This window comes from Adiantum capillus-veneris, chromosome 16, assembly GCF_014529385.1.
Source record: "Adiantum capillus-veneris isolate H3 chromosome 16, ASM1452938v2, whole genome shotgun sequence".
Classification (NCBI taxonomy): domain Eukaryota; kingdom Viridiplantae; phylum Streptophyta; class Polypodiopsida; order Polypodiales; family Pteridaceae; genus Adiantum; species Adiantum capillus-veneris.
This window is the reverse complement of record NC_140946.1, coordinates 70,612,781-70,638,354: the sequence shown is the minus strand read 5'-3', so window position 1 is coordinate 70,638,354 and position 25,574 is coordinate 70,612,781. Positions and strand designations below refer to the sequence as shown.

Here is a 25,574-nt window from a genome sequence, read left to right as displayed (position 1 = left end):
GAGAGAGAGGGCAGTGCGTAGCGTGCAGGGCATCACTCCTGGCACCGCACTGTGCATAAGAGGGAAAGCAAGCACTCCATAGCTCTTAACCTGTGACAGAGACTTGCAAAATGAGCCTCCCAGCTATAAATCACGTTTTTGCCTTCTCTATAAGTAGTAAACTGGCCTCAGAGTGCCAAGTGTCACTCATTTGTGCATTTTCCCGCTTTAGACCCTCGGGTCTAAAAATATCTCACCTGCAGCCTCTGTTGACTTGGTCACAGAGTAACAAAATGATCCCCATGTCAAACTGCACGTAATGACGCGAAGACATTTTCAGGTCCCAAAATAGCAGTTCCCTAAATTTTAGGAGATGCTGCCATTGTATCTTTCTAGGTCATCCGACCCTCTTTGTACACTGCGGCCACATCCAAAACTGAAATGTAGCCTCTGTAGCAAAGGATTCCACTTTGGCTAGTCAATGACCCCACTTGGCTAACCATAGTCCTTGTCCAACCTTAGTGCTCTCTTGCCCTCAGGCCTGGACTCCCTCTGGACAGTTCCACACTAGCTATGCAATGCAGGGCAGTTAGATTTCCCGAGGGGTGTTTCCAAAAAGTGAAAGTAAATAGATAATAAGAAAGAAATCAACAAAAAGGATAGATAGTAGTCACACGCTGGTGACATACCCCCCTCCTGAAATCTCAAACGTCCTCGTTTGCATCTATGTCGTCCATGCTTACTGTCAACACTGATGTATTCAACACATGTCGACACATATACGACACATACATGCTCATTGTCAACCCTGGTGTATTCAACACCTCGTCGACTCATGTATTGCCTGCGTGTGAACCCTGTCCCAATGACATAGTGGTAGCTTCGCACTCTGCCATTGCTTTGAGTCACTAACTTTCCAATGACAAAATGGTAGCTGCACATTTTGCCACTGTCTTATAGTACACGTTGGATCCCGTAACACTTTCGAGCATACCCAAACCGACAGTTTAAGAATGCAGTTACACATGTACTCTTTAATAGAAGCAATCACTGTATCCTTGACAAACTGACAAGAAATACTCACTTCTATAGCACTAACCAAACTTTTGGACATTCCATAAGAGCAATTGCCAAACTGACAATCTGTACAGCTCTAACATTCATGTAACAGGTATTTGATTTGAGCTCACTTTAAATACCATGTACATCATTTGTTTCAAAAGCCATTGTCACACTGACAATCCATGTAGCTTTGAAACTCAAGGGGTCAAGGTAGGTTGCAAATCGAAGGCTTCCAGGTAAAGTGATAACACAGTTGGTGACTCTGCAAGTTCACCTTCTTCCATCCACTTAGCATCCATTGGTGGATAGTTTCTGAACTTTACCAAGTAACGCCTAGTAACCTTGCCTTTCACTTTCCTTTCTTTGTGTGCCAAAATCTGTTCAGGGACCAAGATCTCGTCAAGTTCCTCGACTTCCGGCTGATCTTCAGCTGGCATATCTTCTGGCACATCACCCACATAGGGTCTGAGAAGACTCACATGAAACGCATTGTGAATCTTCCAACTGTCAGGCAATTTCAGCCTATATGCAACATCACTGATTATGTCGCATACTTGAAAAGGCCCATAGTAACGCATGCTGAGCTTTGGAAAGAGTCTTTCCTTGCCCTTCATCTTCTTTAACCTTGCCTTTTCAAACCGTAGAAGCACCCAATCACCAAGTGAATATACCACTTCACGACGGTGACGATCAGCTGCTTTCTTTTGCTTTGCCTGAGTCCTTTCTAAGGCCACTTTGACCTTCTTGTACATTTCATCCATGTCTTGAACATACTTATCTGCTTCAAATATCTTGTCCTTTGTATGCAGTATGGGAGGAACTTTCTTGCCACCTTCAACTATCTCAAAAGGTGCCTTGCCAGTTGATGAATGCACTGTATTATTGTATGCATACTCCACCAATGGCAAATACTGCTCCCACTTTCCTTTATGCTCTGACACATAGCACTTGAGCAGATCTAGGACAGTAGAATTTGCCTCTTCCGACTGCCCATCTGTTTGAGGATGAAATGACGAAGAGAATTTGAGCGTGGTGCCCATATTCTCAAACAAACCTCTCCAGAACAAACTTGTCATGCGTGGATCACGGTCGCTAACAATCGACTGTGGCATGCCATGATACTTGAAAATATTGCTCATAAACAAGCGTGCCATCTGATCTGGCTTTATCTTCTTCCTGACAGGAATAAAATGAGCCTGTTTGCTGAATCTGCAAATAATGGTCCAAATACCATCATTTCCTGTCTGCGTTCTTGGAAGATCAAAGATAAAATCCATAGCAATACTTTCCCATGGTTTATCTGGAATAGGTAGTGGTTGCAATAACCCTGGTGCCTTTTGCCTGTCAAACTTGACCTTTTGGCATATTAGGCATTCTCGCACAAAGGCATCCACATCCCTTCTCAATGTAGGCCAATAGAAGAATGTCTCAACCGCTTTAACTGTAGCATCAATACCACGATGCCCTGCATACGGTGGGACATGACTCTCTTCCATAACTTTGCGTCGCAATGGCTTTGTGACACACAATCTGCCATGCATCATCATGAACCCGTCTTTAAGAAGATAGTGTTCATGACGTTGTCCATCCATTAGCTGCTCGAAGACCCTTGCAAAATCTTCATCATTTGCATACTGTTCTCTTATATCATCAAGTTCATGATGATAAGGAATCGACACAGCTGAAATTTGTGGCTTCCTTGACAAGGCATCAGCCACAACGTTCTTCTTGCCTTCCACATGCACAATCTGAAAATGGAACATGGACAAGATATTTGCCCATCGCATATGCTTCTCAGATAACTTTGTTTGTGTCAAGAAGTATCGCAAGGTCTGATGGTCCGTTTGGACAACGAAATCTGCACCTAGCAGGTAGTGTTTCCAACTTAAGAGCGCATGAATCACAGCCAGTAACTCTTTCTCATAGACCTGCATGGTCATCTCTGGCCCTTGCAAAATTCTGCTCTCATAGGCTACTACCCTGCCATCTTGCATTAGCACTGCACCAATGCTACTACCGCAGGCATCACACTGGACCACAAATGACTTCCTAAGATCCGGCAACACAATGACTGGATCTGAAGTCATCTTTTCCTTTAAGAGATTAAAAGCTGAAATCTCTTTCTGTGTCCATCTGAAGGTGACTGCCTTCTTTTGAAGAGCATGTAAAGGTGAAGCAATCTCAGCGAAATTTCGAATAAACCTTCTGTAATAGGAGCATAGTCCCAAAAAGCTTCGGACATCATGCACCGTCTTCAAATTTGGCCATGACTTGATCGCTTCAACTTTTGCAGGATCCATTCTGACACCATCCTTTGAGACAATGTGTCCCAGAAAGTGAATCTCTTCCAGAAAAAACTCACTTTTCTTTGCATTGATGAGCAACCTATGACTGCGTAGCTCTTTGAACACAATGGCCAAGTGATGCCTATGCTCCTCTTCATTCTTTGAATAGACTATTATGTCATCAAAGAACGTACCAACAAACTGCTGGTGTGGACGGAAAATTCTGTCCATCATCCTATTGAACGTAGCAGGAGCATTTGTGAGACCAAAGGGCATCACTAAAAATTCGTAAAGGCCAAACGTCGTTCTAAAAGCAGTCTTGTGCACATCCTCTGATCTAATGCGGATCTGATGATACCCACTCTTTAGATCTATCCTGCTAAACATAGCTGCTCCTTCTAATTTGTCCATAATATCATCAATTCTAGGTATAGGGAACCTATTCTTGATGGTATTCTTGTTCAGTGCACGGTAGTCGATGCACATACGCCATGAGCCATCTTTTTTCTGCACCAACAATACTGGAGAACAGAATGGAGATGAACTGGGCTGAATCAGCCCTTTTTCTAACAGCTCCTGTACTTGGCCCATTATCTCTTTCTGCTGAGCCGCACTAACCCTGTACGGAGGCTTATTTGGTGGGCTACAGCCTGGCACCAAATCTATCGCATGGTCCTCGGGTCTCTCTGGCGGTAATTGAGACGGTAATGAATCGGAAAAACAGTCACTATACTGTTGTAAAAACATTGACCTTTCTTTATCTAGCACAGATAAATTTGATTCATCACAATCTGACACTTCACGTGCAAAAACCAAGTACGCAGAAAGATGCTTTTTCATTACAGAAGTAATAGCAGAAGCTGATACAGTAGGAATAGACTCCCCTTTAAGCTTTACATCCAGAATGTGAGTCTTTCCCCTGCTCTGTACAGTGATCTTTTTGTTGTAGGCATCCATGATTCCCTGTACACGAAACAACCAAGGAATACCTAACAACACATCACATCCGTCCAGTGGCATGATGTAAAATTCTTCAGCATCTACATAGGACTGGATATGTAGACGCAACTTTCCAATGATGGGTGTCACAGCCTCTGTATGGCCAGGACATGCCAAACCTGCCTCTGCTGTATACCCCATCTCTTCAGGTCTGATTCCCAACTTTGAAGCCAATTCTGGGGAAATAAAGTTGGCTTTGGCACCTGGATCAAAGAAGATAAGCACTGTTTGATCCCTAACCTTTCCCCATGCTCTGCAAAGCTCACTTGCATCTGAATTTGGCTTGTCGCCCACCATATCTGGCACTAGACCAGCCATGGGCTTCTTTCCTTTCTTGTCTTCCTTGTCTTCAGAATCAGCTGGCCTTTTCTTTGTAGGACAGTTGTAAGCAATGTGGCCAGGCTGCTCACATATAAAGCATTTGTTCTCTGTCCTCAGGACCTTCTTTTGCTCTTCTGACTTGCGAGGAAAACGTCTTTTCCATTTCTTTGCTGGTCCTTTTTCTGATTCAGCCGTAGCTTTGTCTTTCCCTGCGTTGGCTGACTCCTGAGTCCCTTTAGGAGCCTCATTGGGAAAGTGCTTCTTGGCTGAATTTTTCTTGCCTGATCCTGCCTTGACGCCAGTGTTAAATTCACAATCTTCTCCCTTGAGCAAACCATTGCCAGTGTTTGCTACCTCGATGAGCTGCGTCAAAGTAGTGACTTTTGTCTTCGTGCAGTATTTTCTCAATCCTTTGGGTAGGCCACAACAGTATTTTTCAATCTGTTCTGTCAATGGCACAAACCTATAGGAAGTTACTGGAAGTAGAGCTTTCCAAAACTTCCGATTGTAATCATCCAGATTTCTGCAAGTGGCAGCATTAAGCTGGTGCCATTCTGTCATGACATCTGCTTCGAAATCATCAGATAACCATGCTGCTGCAAAAATCTGCTTGAAGTAAATCCATGTGGACGGAGCTTGCCCTTGAAGCAATAAAGTTGTCCACCATTGTCCCGCATTCCCTGTCAAGAAAGTGGCTGCCTTGCGGACCTTTGAAGCCTCTGTAAAGTTTCCCCCTGCATAGGCCTTATCAAACTGCTGGAGGAATGAAAGAGCCTTTTTCCTGTCATCAAACCCTGTAAAGGTCGTGAATGACACACCTTTGCCACCTTCTTTGTACGGAGTTGGCCTCTCCAGCGGCGTTAAATTGTCATATGGAAGTGACTGAAACATGGGAACACTAATAGGGTTCATCTGTGTTCCTTGGCCGCTATTAACTTGACCTGGAAATGCCATATTTGGCTGCTGATTTGTAATTCCATCCATACCAAAATTTGCTTGTGGCATCCCAAATTGTCCCTGAGTGCTTTGAAACCCTGGTTGCATACCCATGACACTGTACATGGGGTTAGGCATCATCGTTTGAGCACCCGCAAACACTGTTCCTGGCGTATAAAACTGATTTCCAGGTGCATGACCAGCCATGCTCTGAAATACCGATCCACCTCCAAAATAGCCAGGGTGTACTGAAGGTGGTGGGAAGACCTGTTGCATAGCCTGTAGGTTGCTTCCCTGCCCATTAGAACCAGCTATAGGCTGCTGAAAGGTGGCGGGCTGAATTGGTACAGCTTGAAAAACTGGCATCTCAGCCACCTGTTCTTGCACCTTAGGCATACGTTGTGGAGACTGCATGTTCTCCGTCAAGTGTACAGGTGTTTCCATTGACTGTGCGGTATGAATCACCTGTGTTCGAGCCTTAACAGGCTTTTGAATATGATCCAGTGACCCAACTTGCTGAGACGGAACCGGAGGTTGCAGAAAGGCTAAAAACCTCGGATTCTGCATTACTTGTGTGAACATAGCCACAGCAGTAGCCAACTGGGTCCTGAATATATCATCATCAGTCTGTGGTGGTCTTGACGACTCACCCACTTCATGTGTCTGTTGACCCTGTGAAGAGGAAACCTCTTCAGTCACATCATCTGGTCTGTCAGCCATAATTACAATTCCCTGTGTCTGGTCTATGATCCCCTGTGTCTTCAAGCCCAAAACTGACCAAGGCTCACTTCTATGGAAAAAAGTGATTTAATCCCGTCGATGGAACCATGAAACCGGCCTGTTCAATCCAAAAAGGGCGGTAGACTTTACTTTAAACCTTGATTTAGCTTTCACCCATTATTAGTCGTCTATTTTACCTGTACTTTCAAGACACAACAAAGGGGAGAGGGATACAGGCTGCTAGATTGCACCTGTATGAGTAGACAGACACCAGATTGGCCCCTAACTTAGGCGCCCCTTTCGGTATTTCTTTATTGTTCAAAAGAGGGAATAAACGCTGTGGTTCCTACAAGCTGCCCCGCACAAACTCGGCTGAATTTCCACTGTTCCAGCCTGATTTCGGCAGCATAACTGTACTAGAACCCTTCACGGTCAGTATTCCCACGCATTGACCGACTTTCCCGACGCATACGGGCACTTTGCAAAACCTGGCGAGAATCTGCAGCACGCTGAATTCTCTGTTTTCAGCCCTGAAAATGCTCCAGATCGCCTGTACAGCGGTCCCCTTGCGTCCCCGAACCTCCTGGGGGTATTAGGGTCCGTTTAGGGCCAAAACCCTAAACCTGCAAAAATACACAGCAGGCTGTAATTCACTGTTTCGGGCTCCGTTTCGCGTGCCGGTCGCATCCCTAGCAAGTCCTCGAGCTCCCGCACCTGTAGGGCTACTTGCCCTTTGAATCGGACGAGATTTCTGGCGTGAAACCTCTCCGAATTCACCTGTACCTGCGGGGGGATTAGCCGCTAGCTAATCCAGTACCTGTGCAAGAGGCTCTTGCCTCGGCAATCGCGCATGAACCCACACAACTGTACATTGGTCAAATGAAGAGCCCACTAGAGGGGCATAACATACTGCCAAAGGGGAGAGAGAGGGCAGTGCGTAGCGTGCAGGGCATCACTCCTGGCACCGCACTGTGCATAAGAGGGAAAGCAAGCACTCCATAGCTCTTAACCTGTGACAGAGACTTGCAAAATGAGCCTCCCAGCTATAAATCACGTTTTTGCCTTCTCTATAAGTAGTAAACTGGCCTCAGAGTGCCAAGTGTCACTCATTTGTGCATTTTCCCGCTTTAGACCCTCGGGTCTAAAAATATCTCACCTGCAGCCTCTGTTGACTTGGTCACAGAGTAACAAAATGATCCCCATGTCAAACTGCACGTAATGACGCGAAGACATTTTCAGGTCCCAAAATAGCAGTTCCCTAAATTTTAGGAGATGCTGCCATTGTATCTTTCTAGGTCATCCGACCCTCTTTGTACACTGCGGCCACATCCAAAACTGAAATGTAGCCTCTGTAGCAAAGGATTCCACTTTGGCTAGTCAATGACCCCACTTGGCTAACCATAGTCCTTGTCCAACCTTAGTGCTCTCTTGCCCTCAGGCCTGGACTCCCTCTGGACAGTTCCACACTAGCTATGCAATGCAGGGCAGTTAGATTTCCCGAGGGGTGTTTCCAAAAAGTGAAAGTAAATAGATAATAAGAAAGAAATCAACAAAAAGGATAGATAGTAGTCACACGCTGGTGACAGCTGCCATGTCTTCTTTGTAGTCACGATCTATGGCGGCCATTTCTTCTTCATAGGCCTTTCTTTCTGCTTCTCTTTCTTGGTCCAACTCCTCCATAGGAGTTAGCGCAATCCTTGAAGTAGATGGGAAAGGGGGAGGGTCGGAAAAACCTCCTGGTGGGGAAAATTCTTCTTTGCCTCTCTCATGCTCATCACCTCCAAGCGAAGTATCCATTACGCTTCGGGTGATGACCATTCTGAAGTCGTGGGTTCTTGTGGTCTTGGGTTCTTAAGTTCATGAGGAACTTGGGTTCTTGGGGGTCTTGGTTCTTGAGGTTTTCTTTTGCTTGCAAACCTGTGTTTGAGAAGGATCTTCTCTTCACCCGAGTTCTACTCCTTTCTGTGGGCGCACCCCTTGGCGGCCTTGCGCTCACACCAAGGTTGCTTTTTCCCACCTCACGTTGATTGGCCGGCCGCTAAGTGCACGGTCCGCTCTCAATGAGTGAAAAATGACACAAGGGGAGGCTGGACAAGCCCTTCTTTCTTGGGATTTCTGTCACTCTTCAACAAAACACGATTAGGAATCGACACGCCCAAGCGAACTTGGGTTCGTGCCACCTCAACAAGCAAAAAAGTTCTTGTGGTTCTTTCCTTGAGTGATACAGAACACTGCCAAAGCTCTGATATCAATGTTAGGTGCAGCGGAATGATTGTTTGCGCTTTGCTCAAGATGAGTGCTCCGAACTGTGCTCAAGGTTCCTTTTAGTTCTTATGGCAGGGAGAGCTTTCCATTCTTAATGGAAAGTGCTATGATCACAAACAAAGTGAATGGACACTGTGCGTGCAAGTGTATGAGACTGAGAGATAGAGAGAGGAGAGATATGACACCAGAGACGACGTAAAACCCTCCTCCCAAGGCCCCACTCTTGCCGACGAGAGTGGTCTACTTATGATTGCACAAAGTGGTACAATGACGATGCAATGGGCTGATGCAATCTGGGACTATGCCGATGACGATGACGGTGATGACGACGACGACTTTAGGGATGAAATCTGTGGTCTTCTATCTGCTGAACTTTGGGACTGTTTCGGTGGCTGAAAATGACTGTTTTGGCTGCGTTTTTATGGGCTGAAAATGGAGATCTTTTGCAACCAACTAGGCTGAATCTACTGCTGTCCAATAGGGCTGAAAACGCTGACCATCTGATGCGACAATGGCTGAAAACCAAAAACGCTGATCTGACTGCTGAGGGTTAGTGAAAAACGTTGGTCCTTGAGGCTTTGCTGGCGATTATGGGGAACTGGAAAACGTCAGGGATCTAGGTGTTGCTGATGGAATGCAAAAACACCAGGGCTATGTGTTGATGGAGAACAAAAACGCTGGGGTATCTGTTACTGCTGATTGCGATCCTGGAAATGCTGAAATCGCCAAGATGGGGAGGTATTGCTGAGGATGTCCAAAAATGCCAGGGGCTTGGAGAGAGAATCTGCTAACGCTAGGGTTGATGGGTTCTTGCTGAGAAGGTGCTTGTTCAGCGGGGAGCTCCTGTTGCCTCTTCTGCCAGAAAGTGCTAACTTGGGTTTGCTTATATATTAACTTAGCAAATTTCCCCTACCTACTTTTGTTGGGAAGTCACTTAAAAATAATAAGTGAAAAATACCAAAAATAGGGAAAATAGGCTAAATGCACTGGAAAATTCCCCTAACTGATTCTAATGGATTCTGATGGAAATTCTGATGATCATGCTGTGTGCAACCAGAGGATATACACTAAGTGACTGGGCATGCACGGTCTACGAATAGACTCACAGAAGTGCCAGATCACTTCTAATCTAGACTGACTGAACCCTGATCATGCTGTAGCTTGTCCACTGACACATAGGGTTGGATGTGTCACGTGACAAGAAAATCTTGGCGTTCTTTATCAAGTTCAGACATATTTGTCCTATCCTCATCACTCAACTCTTTCATAAAGATCAAGTAAACAAACAGATTGGATTTCATTAATTTTGAAATGCCTGAAGCTGATACAATAGGGACAGACTCGCCCTTAAGTTTAATATCAAGTACAATGGTTCTGCCCTTCTCTTTGGTCAATGTCGCTTTCCTCGCCCGATAGTCGACCACAACGTTGTTCTTGTGGTACCAGGGAATTCCCAAGAGGATATCACAACCTTCCAAAGGCATTATGTAAAAGTCCTCATGCCCGAAATACCCCTGACAATGCAACCGAAGTTTGCCAATGATAGGTGTAATGGCTACGTCCCTGCCGGGTGCCGCTAGAACTGCCTCCGCAAGTGGTCCCATCCGATCGGGTGTGATCTCGAGCCATGCCGCCAATTCCGGTGAAATGAAGTTGGCCTTTGCTCCTCCATCAAAGAAGATCAGGGCTTCTTGGTTTTTCACTTTGCCCCAAGCTCGGCAAAGTTCTGTACTCTCGTCCACCGTGCTGGGATCGGTACCCACGCAATCTGGAACGAGTCTTGTTTTCATCTTGCCTTTTCTTCCATGTTCCTCAGCTGCTCTCGAACTCTCAGGCCTTTTGTCGTCCTTGTCATTCTGTTCTTTCTGTGCCTTTTTAGGGCACTTTGCGGAGATATGTCTAGTTTCCCTGCATCCAAAGCACTTCCCTTCTTATGTAGCGAGCCTGCTCCTGAGGAGTAAGCTTGGGTCGTGCATCCTTTTTTTTTGGATTGCTCTTCCTCTTTCTACTTTCATTTGTCGAAGTCTGTTCGGCTCTTTGTGCCATGATCTCATCGGTGGGGTAGGTCAAACTGCCTGAGTGTATGGCAAAACCCCGTTTCGCATGACTCATCAACTCGTGAATGGAAGCTGACTTTTGTTCCAAGCAGTGATCTCGGATCTCTGTAGGAAGACCCAAGGTAAACCGCTCAATCTGTTCCTTGAACGAGATCTTCTTAAATGAAGAGGCAGGTAGAAAAGAGCTCCAGAATCTCTCGCAATAAGCGTCCACTGTATCCTTCTTGGTCATCCGAAGATGGTTCCAAGCAGTTTGTATATCACGTTCATACTCTTGAGTCAGCCAATAAGAAATAAAAAGCCTCTTGAATTTCAGCCATTTAACTGGCGCAGTCTTGTTTAATAGAAGCGTGGACCACCAAGTTCGAGCATTCCCCTTAAAGTAAGAGGTAGCTCTCCGAATCTTAAGAGTGCTCGGAGTAACGCCCTCCCGCGAAAGCAATGTCAAACTGCTGTACAAAAGACAAAGCCTTAGAAGCATCTCTATAACTAGAAAACGTGTCAAATTTAATTGACTGTCCACCTTTCTTAAACTCTCGGACTTTCTTGCTTTTGTCTTTTAGAAAGTCATACTGGTTGGCTTTGTAAAAATTCTTCTTCTTTGCATAAAAGCTGCTGTCATCAGAGTCCGAACTGTCTGTAGACGAGTCCTCTGTAGAACTGTCACTCACGGGGCGAGATTTAGACTTCTTTGCCTTTTTCTTTCCCTTTCCTAAGCGTGCTTTTTGCTTCGCTTTTTTCCTTTTCTGTCTTCTTCGCTCGAGTCAGATGAGCTAGAATAAATTCTAGAAGAAGAAGAAGAACTGGGTGCTCCTTCAAATCGAACACGCTTCTTTTGTTCTCTAGCCTTTTCAAATGTAGACTGACGACCCAAATAACCTGGGAAGTCAGCGCCTTTCTTCTGCTTTTTGCCGTGCTTTTTAGCTTTGTTTTGCGCGTCAAAAAGTTGAGCAATTCGTGCATCAACCAACTCTTCTAATTCTTTCTCTGTATACTTTTTGGGAGTAGGAGGTTTCTTGAGAGCGGGTTTTCGGGGTGGTTCTGTGGTTTTTTGCCACTGCTTGTGCACCTCCTCCAAAGAGGTCTTGCTCATATATTTTGCCATTTTCGGGTCCTTGGCAAAATTAAGCATCATCTTTGTTGTGTCGCCGATCAATCATTGACGCTCCATCTCTCGACGCTCTGCCTGAGTAGGCCGAGGCGGGCCATACTCCTTGCCTGAATCTTCGTTGTGATCCCTTCCCGCATCTCCGGATGCAGAGGGAGTCGATTGATCTTTGCCTGAAGCCATAGGTGCCGCGGAAAAAATTTATGGATCGGATTTCCCGTAGAAGAGAAATCGGCCGTGCTGTGATACCACTGTAATGGACTTGGACACTCCAAGTCAAGAATTGTATAGCGACAGCACAAATAACCACTTCAAAATAGTTCACAGTTCACAATTGATTCGACACTGGCCCGACGGAGTTCCGTGCCTAGAGATATTGGCCTCAAAGACTGGCGCCCTTTTCGGTATTTTTTTTTGTATTAATCTATGTTCAAAGTACAAGAGTGCTGGCAGGTGCTCACACTTGGACTCTGTGTCCAGATGCTCTGAGTTGTGAGTGGCCTACCCACTTAATCAAAGAGTACAAGGGATGCCAAAAGCAGAGCCCCAAAAGCTGGAAATCAAAAGTCCCAAAAGCTTCCCCAATAATAGGCTTGCAAATTAAAGCATCTTTTAAAATTGAAGCTCTTTCTCTCTCTCCCATGCTGTTTTGCGTAGAAAAAAGCAAAAGCAACAGCTCTCTCTCTCATCTCTAAGACCACGTAGCCAAAAGCAGAAAAACTGTGTTACAACGTTGCCACGTCAGCAGTACGAACCTCCGCAATCTGCGTCGCGCTTTGCGGGCCTGACCGTACTGTGCAGCCACGTCATCACTGCAGCCAGCCAGCCACGTCGCCTTTTCCTGCCAGAGGTTGTGTGTATGGGCAGCCACGTCACCGGGTTGTGACATTTTTGGCAGCAGATTGTAGATGTCTTTTCTGTTGTGGGTATATACTTTTTTGCAGTTACGTGATTCTTTCCATTGTCATGCCTTGGACGGTCCTCTTTGATCATGCTCCTCTCTCTCTCTCACCTCTTAGGGTTGCTCTGTATCACAAAAATACGGAAGCGTAAACTGACGTTTAATTGCACTTCAAATACTCAAGAGAATTAGAGGGAGAGAGAAAACTTGACACTCCATTGGGGACCAGAAGATGGGCTGGTCCCCCCCCCCATAAAGAGAATATCTTTATTACTAAGGGAGAATCTTTACAAGCACAGGAACGGGGCATACGCCCGTCCTCTATTCTTTCTTCTCAAGGTTCCTTTTAATAAGCGGAAGGGAGAGCCCTCCGTGTATAACATGTCTCTACAATGTAGAGGGCGGTATTGTTTCAATTACGTGTTAACTTTACACAGAGCATTGTGAAGAAAAGAGAACACAATTGCGTCCAGCGACTAGAATGTCACTGTGCACAAGAGACCGACACCATGTAGGCCCCAAAAGTTGGCGCCCCTTTCGGTATTTCTTTATTCAATTAACAGTGGACGATCCGTACACTTAGGCCAAACTCCCACGAAGCTGTCCAAACCTGGTGAGGGCTGAAAACGCAGGTTTTTGACCTGATTTCGGCAGCACAACGGCGCAAAAATTCCTGTAGGTCAGTAACACCTGTCCAGGACGGATTCTCTTGCAATTTAGGAGCTTTTTGGTGAGCTGTCACAGAAATTCAGCGTGCTGTAATTCCTCTGTTTTTCTGCTGTCGGGTGCCCAAAACCTTGTACACGCATCCCAAGGTTCTCAAGGAGCTCCCCTGGTGTTCCCTTGCAGTTTAGGTGCGAAACACTAAGCCTGCAGTAAAACACAGCAGGCTGTAATTCTCTATTTCGGATCATTTTTAGCGGAGCGAACACGCGTAGCGTGTCTCAAGGGCTCTCACACGCAATGGGACAGCTCCCCTGTGAATTGGACGAGTTTTCACGCGAGAAAACTCTCCAAACTCGCAATCTTTCGCGATGGAATTGTGGGGGATAAGCAATTAGCTAAACCGGTTCCTGTTCAGAAGGCTCTTGCCTTGGCAAACGCGCATAAACCCCCAGGACTGTACATATTCATCTCAGTAGACCAACTAGTGAGGCATTACCATATGTGCCAAAGGGGAGAGAGATGCACGAGAGCAAATCATCGCGTTACATGAGACAGAGGAGAAGGCAAGCTTTCCATTAAAGCTGTAGACCTGCACCCACTACTCACACACACTGTAGGTGACTAATAAAGCATAAATCAGCCCCAGCCTCAAAATGGGCGCCCCCTCTTGCTGATGTGTCCTGTAGGTTGCTCTCCTTCTGCCAAGTGTTCAGTTTGCCCCTTTGAGTTAATTTCCTAGTTCCCACTCACTTATAAAGTTGTGACTTTCCGAGTGGCCCAAATTTCATTTGGCGCACACAGGCTTTCCATACTCATCAGAAATCAGTGCTAATTGGCCCGATCGGTCCCACACTGACCGACCTAGACTCCCGATGTGAGAAACCTGTTCGGCCGCAACCGTTTCATACGGGCCATGCAATGTCCACTTGCACCTTTTCAAGGGTTTCGGGGAAAACAAGTAAAACAAAAATAAATAAAAATATGTTGTATATATTTAGAGAAGACAACATGAAAAATACACCTCCTGGTGACACAACCCACCCTTGAAATACTGCAAGCGACCTCGCTTGCATGCCAATAATACATGCTGATATCTTCTGATATCATATATATTCTGTGATGGGAATCCAAGATATACATGCTTCCGGAAATGTAGCGTTGGACGATTAAACAATCCCACCAACGAGGCTACTACACATATATCAAGCATAGAAGTCTTCTAGTGTACTCTCAAGCACAAACTTCTCTAGCCACATTCTGTATGGAAAGAGTAGATACAATTGCTTAACTACTCTCTTGAGCATCACGAACCATGCTCTTGCCTTGCTCCAAAAAGGCTACATTAAGTCATTGTGGGTTCCATCTGAAAGGCTTCAAGATATAGTTGCAATAGCTAAGGTGAATCAACCAATTCAGGCTCTTCCATCCATTTGGAATCCAAAGATGGATAGTTCTTGAACTTCACCAACTAGCGTCTTGCAACCTTTCCTCTACCTTCCTTTCTTTATGTGCCAATATCTGTTCAGGAACAAGGATCTCATCCAATTCTTTCACTTCGGGCTGTTCCTCATCAAGTATATTCTCTAGCACATTACCAACAAAGGGTCTTAGAAGGTTGACATGAAAAGCATTATATATTTTCCAGCCTTTTGGTAGCTTCAACTTGTAAGCTACATCACTGATCTTTTCCGAAATCTGAAAAGGACCATAATATCGCGTACTGAGCTTAGGAAACAAACGTTCCTTGCCTTTCCTTTTCCTTAACCTGGCCTTTTCAAAGCGCAATAGCGGCGGGACTTATTTCCCTCCTTCCACTATATCAAATGGTGCCTTACCTGTTGAGGTATGCACAGTGTTATTGTAAGCATATTCAACCAATGGGAGATGGTGTTCCCAAGTTGCCTTGTGCTCTGGCACATAACATTTGAGCAGATCTAGGACAATAGAGTTTGCCTCTTCTGATTGTCCATCAGTTTGCGGATGAAACGAAGAAGAGAACTTTAGCGTAGTGCCCACATTCTCAAACAATGTCTTCCAGAAAAGATTGGATCCCTGTCACTAACAATTGACTGAGGCATCCCGTGATATTTAAAGATATTGCTCATGAATATCTTGACCATGTGTTTTGGCTTTATCTTCTTACTAACAAGAAGGAAATGGGTTTGCTTACCGAACCTACAAATGATAGTCCAAATCCCATCATTGCTTGTTTGCGTCTTTGGAAGATCAAAGATAAAGTCCATCGCTATGCTTTCCCATGGCCTATCAGGGATCGACAATGGTTGCAACAATCCCGATTGCTTTTGCCTGTCAAATTTGACTTTATGGCAAACTAAGCATGATCTTACAAATGTGTCAACATCTTGACGCAAAGCTGGCCAATAGAAGAATGCCTCAACCCCTTTCACTGTCGCATCAATTCCACGATGCCGAGCATAAGGTGGAGCATGACTTTCCATTAAAATCTTTGGCCGTAACTGTTTAGTATCGCATAACTTTCCATGCATCATGAGAAAGTCATTCTTAAGCATATAGTGCTCGTGATGTTGCCCATCAACAAGCTGATCATAGATCGTGAATCTTCAGCATGTTGTGTCTTCATTTCGTCTAGTTCACAATGGTACGGAATTGACACTGGGCTTTCGTGACAACATGTTAGCCACCACATTCTTTTTCCCTTGCACGTGCACAGTCTGAAAATGGAACATTGACAAGCAAATTGTGAGTGAGAGTGCAAGAGACTGCTAGAGAGGGAGAGGAGATGACACCAGATGGGGTCCCAAACCCCCCTCCAAGGGCCCCCCTCTCTATTGCTAGCGAGGTATTTGCTTTAGATTGCACTAAGGTCTGATACAATGCTTCTAGATGCTGTGGAACTTGACGACGATGATGTCGACGACGACGAAGGTTGAGGCTGAAAATGGAAAAACACTAGGGCTGAAGCTGACTGAAATCTGAGAGCCGTCCTACGGCTGAGATCTGCAATGTCAGCGACGGCGAGGCTATGCTGAAAATTGATGGGCTGAAATCCGAACCGATGGCTGAATTCTAAAACGCTTGCTGAACTGAAGCGCTTGTAGAATCTGGCGAGGAGAAACTATCGCTGATGGTGTGGTACCGCGAGGGATGGGGCTGAATTGCTGGCGAAATGGCCAAATGCTGAAAACGCTGGGCTGAGGTCTTCAAAAAGGATGTCCTTGCTGAAAACGCTGAGTGGCTGTTGAGAAAACGCTAGAGGGCAATGTGCACTTGAAGGCCTGTTCTCTCTTCTGTCTTATGGCTTTTCCATGCGCTCAAGGCTTCTTTTAATACTCCCCACAAACTTGGTCGAGCAGTTCTTAGCCAACCCCCACGATTTATTCATTCAAAAGTCCCTTGATAAGTCACTTAATAATAAGTGACTTATAAGAGGAGGTTCATATGCAATGCAACTTTGGGTTTATGCAATGGCAAGAAATGCTCATGCTAGGTGTGCAATGAGAGGGTATGCAACTACGCTAAGTGTCTGGACACGCGCGGCTTGCGTACAGGCTCACAAGGTTGCCAAAACACTTCCTAGGCTTCCTAAACCCTAGAGGTAGGAACACCTTGTCCACATGCACATAGGGTTAGATACGCACGTGACATCTCCTCCTTTTCAAGGTGAGGTACTGTTACCGAGCTGCATGGAGTCCACCAACAACTCAAAAAAATCTGTGAAAAATGCTTCATCAACCCCCACGGCCTCGTGGGTTCCTCGATCTTTGAACTTCAAAAGGTATTGTTGTGCTTGCTTCTTGGATTCATGGCGAAACCGATGCAACAAAATTTACTTCGGTTCCATGACTTCTGCGTCATCAATGATCTCGTGTTCTTCTTCCTCTGAAATGTCCTTTGGTGGGTCTCTCTGAAACAACTTTAACCAAGAAACATGGAAAACGTTGTGCATTGACCATGAGTTAGGCAACTGCAATTTTATAGAAACTTCTTTTATCTTTTTAATGACTAGAAAAGGACCATACATACAAAAAGACAACTTTGGACACGTCTTTCCTACTTGCTTGAGATGTTGCTTCATGATCCTAAGATAGTCCCAATTCCCTTCCTTGATAGTAACATCCTGACGATGCTTGTTAGCCTGACGAGAATAAGACTCCTGAGCCTTGCTTAGCTGAAGCTTCACACTCTCAGTAATCTCATCCAAAGACTGGTTCTTATCATTGGCATCGGGCAACTGGTTGACCGATCGAGTCAACAATGACTGAAATGGACGGCCAAATGTTGCCTCATACGGAGTTCTACCAATGGCACTGGAATATGAGTCATTCAAAACGACTTGCACTGAAGGGAAGATACTATTCCCAATGAGACTTGCTGATCATGTACATAAGACTTCAAAACATCGAAAGCCAACTGATTGTAGATCTTAGTTTGATTATCGGACTGTGGTGAAATGCTGATGAAAAATTTAACTTGGTGCCAAAATTTTCAAAAAGAGCTTTCCAAAAATTCGACGTGAACTGTACATCTCTATTTGACACAATCGACTTTGGCAAACAAAGGGGATACCAATGCTTAATGAATAGACGTGCTACATCTTGTGCTGTCATCGTGGCCTTACAAGGAATCAACATACAAAACTTGCTGAAATGATCAACGATGGTTAGACATTGTGTGTTCCTTGAATGCAAACTAGGTGAAAGATTAGTCACAAAATCCATGGAAATGTCGTGAAATGGCCCTTCGGGAATAGGCAGCGGTAGCAAGAGGCCTTGCTGCTTACCTGAAGGAAAGGAGCTTTTACTTTTTGACAATGGAACAGTGTGTGACATACTTGAATAGATCTTTTCGCAATTTAGGCCAAAAAAAGAATCTTTCTACCTTTTCTAAAGTGGTATTATGCGTTTGTGCCCACCGATGAGCGCATCATGTGCATCGTGCAATATGGCTTGCCTAAGAGGAGGCAACACACACAGACGGTGGCGAAAACACAAACCCTCATGAATGAGATAGTTGCTAGGCCCTTGGGAAGCAAGAGCTTGCAACTATTGCTTACCAAACTTGGAATCTACATACTTGTTCTTCATGGTGTTGAAAGAGACTCCTTGAATAGAGACGATTGAACTTGTCTCTAGAGCCAAAATTTGTCCTTTGTGACTTAATGCATCTGCAACACGGTTAGCTTTACTTGGAACATACTCAATCAAACCTCCAAATTGCTCAAAAAACCGTGACTCATCGTGCTTGGCGGTCACTCCAATGTGCACTAGGCATAGACTGAAGTCATTTGAGGGCTTGATGATCAATACGCACAGTAAACTCTATCATACAAAAAATGCTTTCAATGCTTTAGAGAATGAATGACAGAGAGAAGTTCCTTATCATACACATAATAATTCTTTTCAGCACTATTCAACTTTCTACCGAGAAATACAGTTGGACGGCCATGCTGTTGGAGCACAGCTCCTATGGCGACGTTGCTCGCATCCGTCCATACCTCAAAGGGGTCATCCCAAGAGGCAAGGATGAGACACGGAGCTTCAGTCACCGCAACCTTGAGAGCTTCAAAAGCCTCAATGTTTGCCTTGGGCAAAACGTGCTGTCGACGAGTTTTCACCCCTTTCAAAACATCAATCATGGGTGCAGCAATGCGTGCGAAATCCGCGAACTATATGCCTGACATAGACCTTAAAAAGAACTCACATGATATACAGTTTTGGCAAATCCTAATCACGAACCTGTTCCACCTTTGCGGGGTCCAATCTGACACCGTCTGCAGAAATGATATAGCCCAAGTATGTAACTTCAGTGGGAAAAAATTTTGACTTCTTAGTTGCAATGTACAGCTGGCACTCATTTAAACGACTTAAAACCCTTTCGACATCCCATTCATGCTGTTCCCATGAGGCAGAGAAAATGAGAATGTCATCTAGGAAAATAAAAACACACAGGCCAATCATGTCTCCAAAACGACCTACCATGAGAGGTTGAACGTACCCACGACACCTATCAATCCAAAGGGAATAACAACATACTCCCATTGCCCCCGCTTTGTGCTACCGTCTTGTGGATGTCGCCCTTGAATACCCTTATCTGATGGTACCCACTTTTGAGATCGACTTTGCTGAACACCTTTGTGCCATTGAGCTTTTTGAGGATATACTCAATGCAAGGCATCGGAAACTTGTTCTTCACGGTCATCTTGTTGAGTGCCTTGTAATCTACACACAAACGAGACGACCCATCTTTCTTGCGAACAAACAAAATAGGAGCAACAAAAGGACTTACACTAGGGCGTATGAAACCCCTGGCCACTAACTTGTTGAGTTGCCGCTCTAATTCTGCTTCTTGAGACTTGTTCAAACGGTAGGGAGCCTTACTGGCGGGCTGTGCCCCCTCCATGAGTTCAATGCGATGATCCTCCGGACGCTCGAGAGGGAGACGGGGTGGAAGATCATCTTGCAAGAAAAGATGCTCATACTTCTTAAACAAACATGAGTATCGCTATGAAGTCTTGAGGTCTTGCGTTACTTGAGTGGCATAAATGAATGCCGCTTGCGCTCCTCGTCGTAACTCACGCTTAGCCTTCACATGAGAAATGAGAGGGAAAGAATGGAGGCTTTGCTCACTGTGGTCATGCTCAATGTGGATGACCACGGGAGAGGAACCTTCTGGTGAGAGAGTGAGCGTGTTTGCCTTCCAATCAAAGAGTGGAGCATGCTCATGAATTTATTTAATGCTGAAAATCATCTCACACCCTGAGAGAGGAGAAACCGAATTTTCGAAGGAAAGATGCCTTCTGAACAGAGGCTAACACACTTGGACATTCATGCGTGATTAAAGAGTGCATGCCGGGAGCGAATCTAGACACGTCGATAGGAGATGCTGGAAGAGCTTCTAGGCGAGCCCTCTTGAGAAGAGAATTACTGACCACATCATGCATTCTGCCATAGTCAAACAAGACCACAACACGTTGACCATTCACATGCCCATAACACTTAAAGAGAGGCTCATCAAGGTGCTCATCACAGACATGTTGTGTACTTTCTGGGTTTATTAGAGTGCTGACAGAAGATGTGGATTCCGTGGATGCTTTTGGTGGTGCTTTCTTAGAAAAATCTTTCTTAACATGACCTTTAGTGTGACATTGATAGCATCTTCCTTCTTTGCCATAAGCGGCTCTTTCTTCTAGAGTTAACCATCCTCCTACAATTCATTGAGCAGACTTTTCATCAGGTGTTAACTTAGGTTTATCTTGAGATTTTTTCTTTCCCTTAGATTCATTGTGAGAGTTCTATGCTCTAGGTGTGGAAGAAGATTGAGAAGAAGAGTTACCATTGGTCTTACTGTTCTTACCATTCGATGGGTTTTGAGGGTTCTGAGAGGTACTTTGAGACAACTTGACCTCCTTAGGCTTGCCTTTGTTGTGCTTCATTTCTTGCGTGAGAGCAATCGCCACTACCGTGTTGTAGTTCGTAGGGCTAAAGACTTGCACATCAAACTTGAGGTACTTGTCTAACTCAAAAAGGAAAGCCTCCTTTCTTTCGGCATCCAACTTTCGCAATTGGATGCCAATCTACAAAATAAGGTTAGAAAAAGACATGACAGGAGATCTATTTTGCTTGAGACCACGCCAATCTTCTTTTAATTGATCTAGACTAGTGGCATGAAATGAGCCTTGAGCCATAGTCACAAGGGACGCATTCCGGGACGGGGGAACGGGGGACGGGGCTGAAATGGATTTTTAGTGTAAAAAAGAGAGCGGGACGGCAAGTGGGGACGGAAAAGTGGGGACGGGAAGCTCGAAAAAGGGCGTCCCCTGTTACTATGCCTTGAACTTGTCTTGGAAGTCGCTTCAACTCAGAGAGAGGAGAACGCCTTTCTCGGCATGCTCAAGGTATTCAGCCAACTGTGACTCCTACCAAGCTTGATACCAATTAATGGCATCTCCTGTTAGATACATGGCAACAATCAAAACTTTATGTTACTTGTTTTCTTGTTGGTCGCAAAGTAAGCATTAAATTGATGCAGCCACGAATGAATCACAGAAGCATCCACCTTACCGTCGTACTTACTAAACGTCAACTTCTCAGTGACTGGATTGTGATAGTCATCGCCTTTAATAAGCCAAGAAACACGGAAAATATTATATGCATGGTCCAAGAAGATGGGCGTAATCGCATGGAAAGATCATTTACCTTTTTGACAATTGGAAACGGGCTGTACATACGAATGAGAGTTTAGGATAGCTCTTACCAACTTGCTTGAGACGTTACTTCATGATCCTTAAAAACACCTAGTCACCTTCTTTGAATGAGACATCTTGTCAATGTTTATTAGCATGCTTAGATCGGACTCTTGAGCCTTGCTAAGCCGAAGCTTAACGCTTTCGAGTACCTCTAAATAGGTTTGACTAACACAATTAGCATCATTAAATTTGGAAATGGATCTTGTCAACAAAGATTAAAAAGGTCGGCCAAACGTTTCCTCATATGGAGTACAACCAATTGTGAGAACAAACATAGTAGCTAAGATACGGGACGGGATGTTTTATACAGGGTGTTTAATACGCATACTAGACGTATTTTTCGAGGATCAAAATAAAATACGTTGGTTTTTTTCAAATATATATTTTTTACAAGTATTATATGGGTCCACACAAAGGTATATAATTTATTGAAGTCAAATGTTGCACATAATTAAATGGAAAGTTGACATCTATAGACCATAAACTCTAAGGCAAGCCAACTTTTATTAAAGTCTATAAATTGCCCACGTTTTTTAACAAAGCAACGTACTGAATGGTTTAAAAGTTAAAATGTCCCATTTTGTACTCTATTTGAAAAACGCGTTTTTTAGTTGCTATGAGAACAAATCATTTAGGATAGCCTCATTTAGAATAGCCTGAACTAACGGTAAATATTGTTCCCACTTAGATTGTTTAGCATGAACATACGCTTTGAGAACATCAAATAGCAACTAGTTGTATATTTTAGTTTGCCCATGAGATTGTGGATGGAATGCAAAAGAGAAATTTAACTTAGTGCCAAAATTTTCAAACAAACCATGCCAAAAATGGGATGTGAACTTTGTATCACGATTCGACACAATTGATTTGGGTAGATCACACAATGAATACCAATGCTTTATGAACAATCGCGCAATATCTTGTGCAATACTATTGGCCTTGCAAGGGATTAACATGCAAAATCTGCTAAATCTATCGGGATAGGCAACGACATGAATAGCCCTTGTTGCTTACCATGAGGGACTTTTTGACATACCACACACTTAGTAATATAGTTGTATACATCCTTACGCATCTTTGTCCAATAGGAAAATCGTTCAACTTTTTTGATGTAGCTATGACCATCCTCTAATGCATCATGTGCATCATGCAGAGTTGGTGCTTTGTGAGAAGATAGCACACACAAACGGTTCCTCAAGAACAGCCAACCACGCTTGTAACCAATGAATGCTTTTCAAATTCTAAACCCTTGTAATTATCTTTTAGATCATCAAAACCAACACCTTGAATAAAGAGAAAAGACTGAGTTTCTAATGACATGTTTGAGTTCTGTGACCCTCAATCTCTTTTGCTTGGTCAGCTTGGGTTGGGTTTTTTTTTCTTGTTTTGTTTGTCCTGTTATCTTTGAGGTGCCTGTCTTTCAGAGGTTGCTGGGACTTCCTCTCTTCATTCTAGGTGGCCATGACACTTTTTGGGTTTTTTCGCGGGCAGATTTTTGAGTTTTCAGTTGCGACTTGCCCTTGTGGCTAGTTGTATCAGTTTTTTCTCGAATTTGTCTACGAGCTAGCTTTGTATTACACATGTACTTGCTCCTCGTGGATTGGCACCATTTGTGCATCCGAAGAGATTTTTAAGAGATAGAAATACAACCTTTAAAAAAAAAAGATAGCATGCCAAGCTTGAGATCTCTCCAATTAATTGTGACTGGATGGATACAGAGTTGTGAACCATGTTGAAATCCAAAGCTTTTTTTGTACGTTTTGTGATTGTTGGATGATATTTGGGACCTATTGAGGCAGTATTTCCAGTGAAGCTAATTGTTTTTGGTATGGCTTACACTGTTAATAGGGTTTACGATCAAATGCCAGAACCACGGTGGGTGATTTCCATGGGAAGTTGTGCAAATGGAGGCGGCTACTATCACTACTCCTATGCAGTCGTTCGTGGTTGTGACAGGATCGTGCCTGTTGATATTTATGTACCTGGGTGTCCTCCAACAGCGGAGGCACTGCTCTATGGTTTATTACAATTGCAGAAAAAGATAGGTCGCCGCAAGGATTTTGCTATATGGTGGAGCAAGTAGGGGTCCAGAAAGGCTGGTAAGACATGAGTACCCAAGTTTTTAAAATGTGAAAGATGAAGCGACAATTTGAGTGTTCTCAGGTTTGTATTTCTGTACTCTCAATAAGTCAACATGAAAAGAGGGAACATAATTGCAACAATGTTTTTTTTCTTTATGAGTATACTGGTGGACAAAGAGCAAGGAATTATAGATTCTTTGATGTGAACTTCGAAGGAGGCTGGAATGAAGTCATGCGGATACTTCATGCAAAATGGGTCTGTGCTCCCTTATCTTGTTGGCCTTTTCCATGTATATAACTTTAGATAATTTGGAGACTGCTGGACTTTTTCTGTTAGTATTTCTGTACTCTCAATAAGTCAACATGAAAAGAGGGAACATAATCGCAACAATGTTTTTTTCTCTTTATGAGTATACTGGTGGACAAAGAGCAAGGATTTATAGATTCTTTGATGTGAACTTCGAAGGAGGCTGGAATGAAGTCATGCGGATACTTCATGCAAAATGTTGCAAAATGGGTCTGTGCTCCCTTATCTTGTTGGCCTTTTCCATGTATATAACTTTAGATAATTTGGAGACTGCTGGACTTTTTCTGTTAGTATGCAATGTGTGAGATGTTGATTGGAATTGCGACAGCTTTGGTTCAAATGACATTTTTAAAGCCATGAGTCGAATTTACAAGGAAGGAGATGCACGTAACTGCCATCATGTTCCCTTTTCAATGTCATTCAGATGTACACAGGATTGTGTCTAGTTCTTTAAGAGAGAATTTTCCTATCGTTTCTGTTGTTTGAGAGAGAGAGAGAGAGAGAGAGAGAGAGAGAGAGAGGCTTTTCCACTGTTCTTGCATTGCCCTATCCTTGGTGCTTATTTTCCTTCAAAGATGAAAGGGGGTCAAGACATCGGTATACTGTCAGTATATTCTTGCAAGCAGAGTTTCTGTTTGTTCTGATGGTAGGCTTCATGAAATGTTAGTCTCACATCCTCCGTTTTGTTCGATTATGGACTCGTCTCAATGGTTTTCTGTATGCTCTGTGTTGGGGCATTTGTCATTATATGGTCATATACCTTTGTGAGTACCGTACTTCGTGGTGTGTTGGAAATAGTGGACGACGGCCTTGCAATCTGAGATTCTTAGTGGGCGTCTTCCACATTGCACAAAGCAACTCAGCATGTGAACAAGCGGCTTTCTTTTAATAATAAGTAGATGGTTCATATTGAGGATTGATTGTGCAGAACTTGTAGGGCTGGTGTCATTCATCAAGAGCATTTGTTTGGTATAGTTTCTTTGAAGAGAAGTGGTGAGGTGAGTTTGCATCTTGTCGACTGTTAGGCTCAATTTGTTGTATTTGCAAGCTTGATCGATTTTGGAATTTATCTGTTCTTGTTGCTTATGGAGAAGAATTTATCTGTTCTTGTTTGAGAGAGGAGTTAGAGCCTGAGGATTTCGAACTTTGCGGTTGGAAGATGCTGCACCCCTAGCATGAGGCAGGATTAGAGACGAGAGGAGAGGTTTTTAACGCCATGTAAGATCTATTTGATGGGGCTTGCTCTGGCTCGGGTCATAACATTGTCACATTATCTATTATCGGGATGGCACTCTGTCGTAACTTAGCTGGATTGCCATTTATCCCACTATTTGTCTGAAGAGGGGATGTGTAGTACATTCTTGGCATCATTGCCTTTATGATCCTCCCATTACCCATTGATGCTGACTATGGATACCTCGTGTGCTTGATAGCATGCCCCTACTTTACTCCATATGATGTCTAACACATGATCTTTTTGGGTGTTCCTATGGTGTATTTGAGGCGTGTAAGAGGTGTGCCACTTTGGCATCAATACGCTATCAACACTTGGATATCCTCTATCTTGCATGCTTCCTTCACACACACCACCCACAAACACGTAGAAAGCGTGGAACTTGTGATATGATGATGAGTGTAGAGAGCTATACAAGTGGATCTA

General features: G+C 44.1%; 1 protein-coding gene across 1 annotated transcript in view; it reads left to right on the top strand.

The window, feature by feature from the left end:
- Nucleotides 1-23,808, top strand: part of LOC147439249 (uncharacterized) — a 31,344-nt gene extending 7,536 nt beyond the window's left edge. The window contains exon 2 of the mRNA XM_086485118.1: nt 23,375-23,808. Within this exon, the coding sequence (XP_086341244.1) occupies nt 23,375-23,609 (235 nt within the window). The 3' untranslated portion in view covers nt 23,610-23,808. The remainder of the gene's footprint in view (nt 1-23,374) is intronic.
- Nucleotides 23,809-25,574: the final 1,766 nt, after the last annotated feature.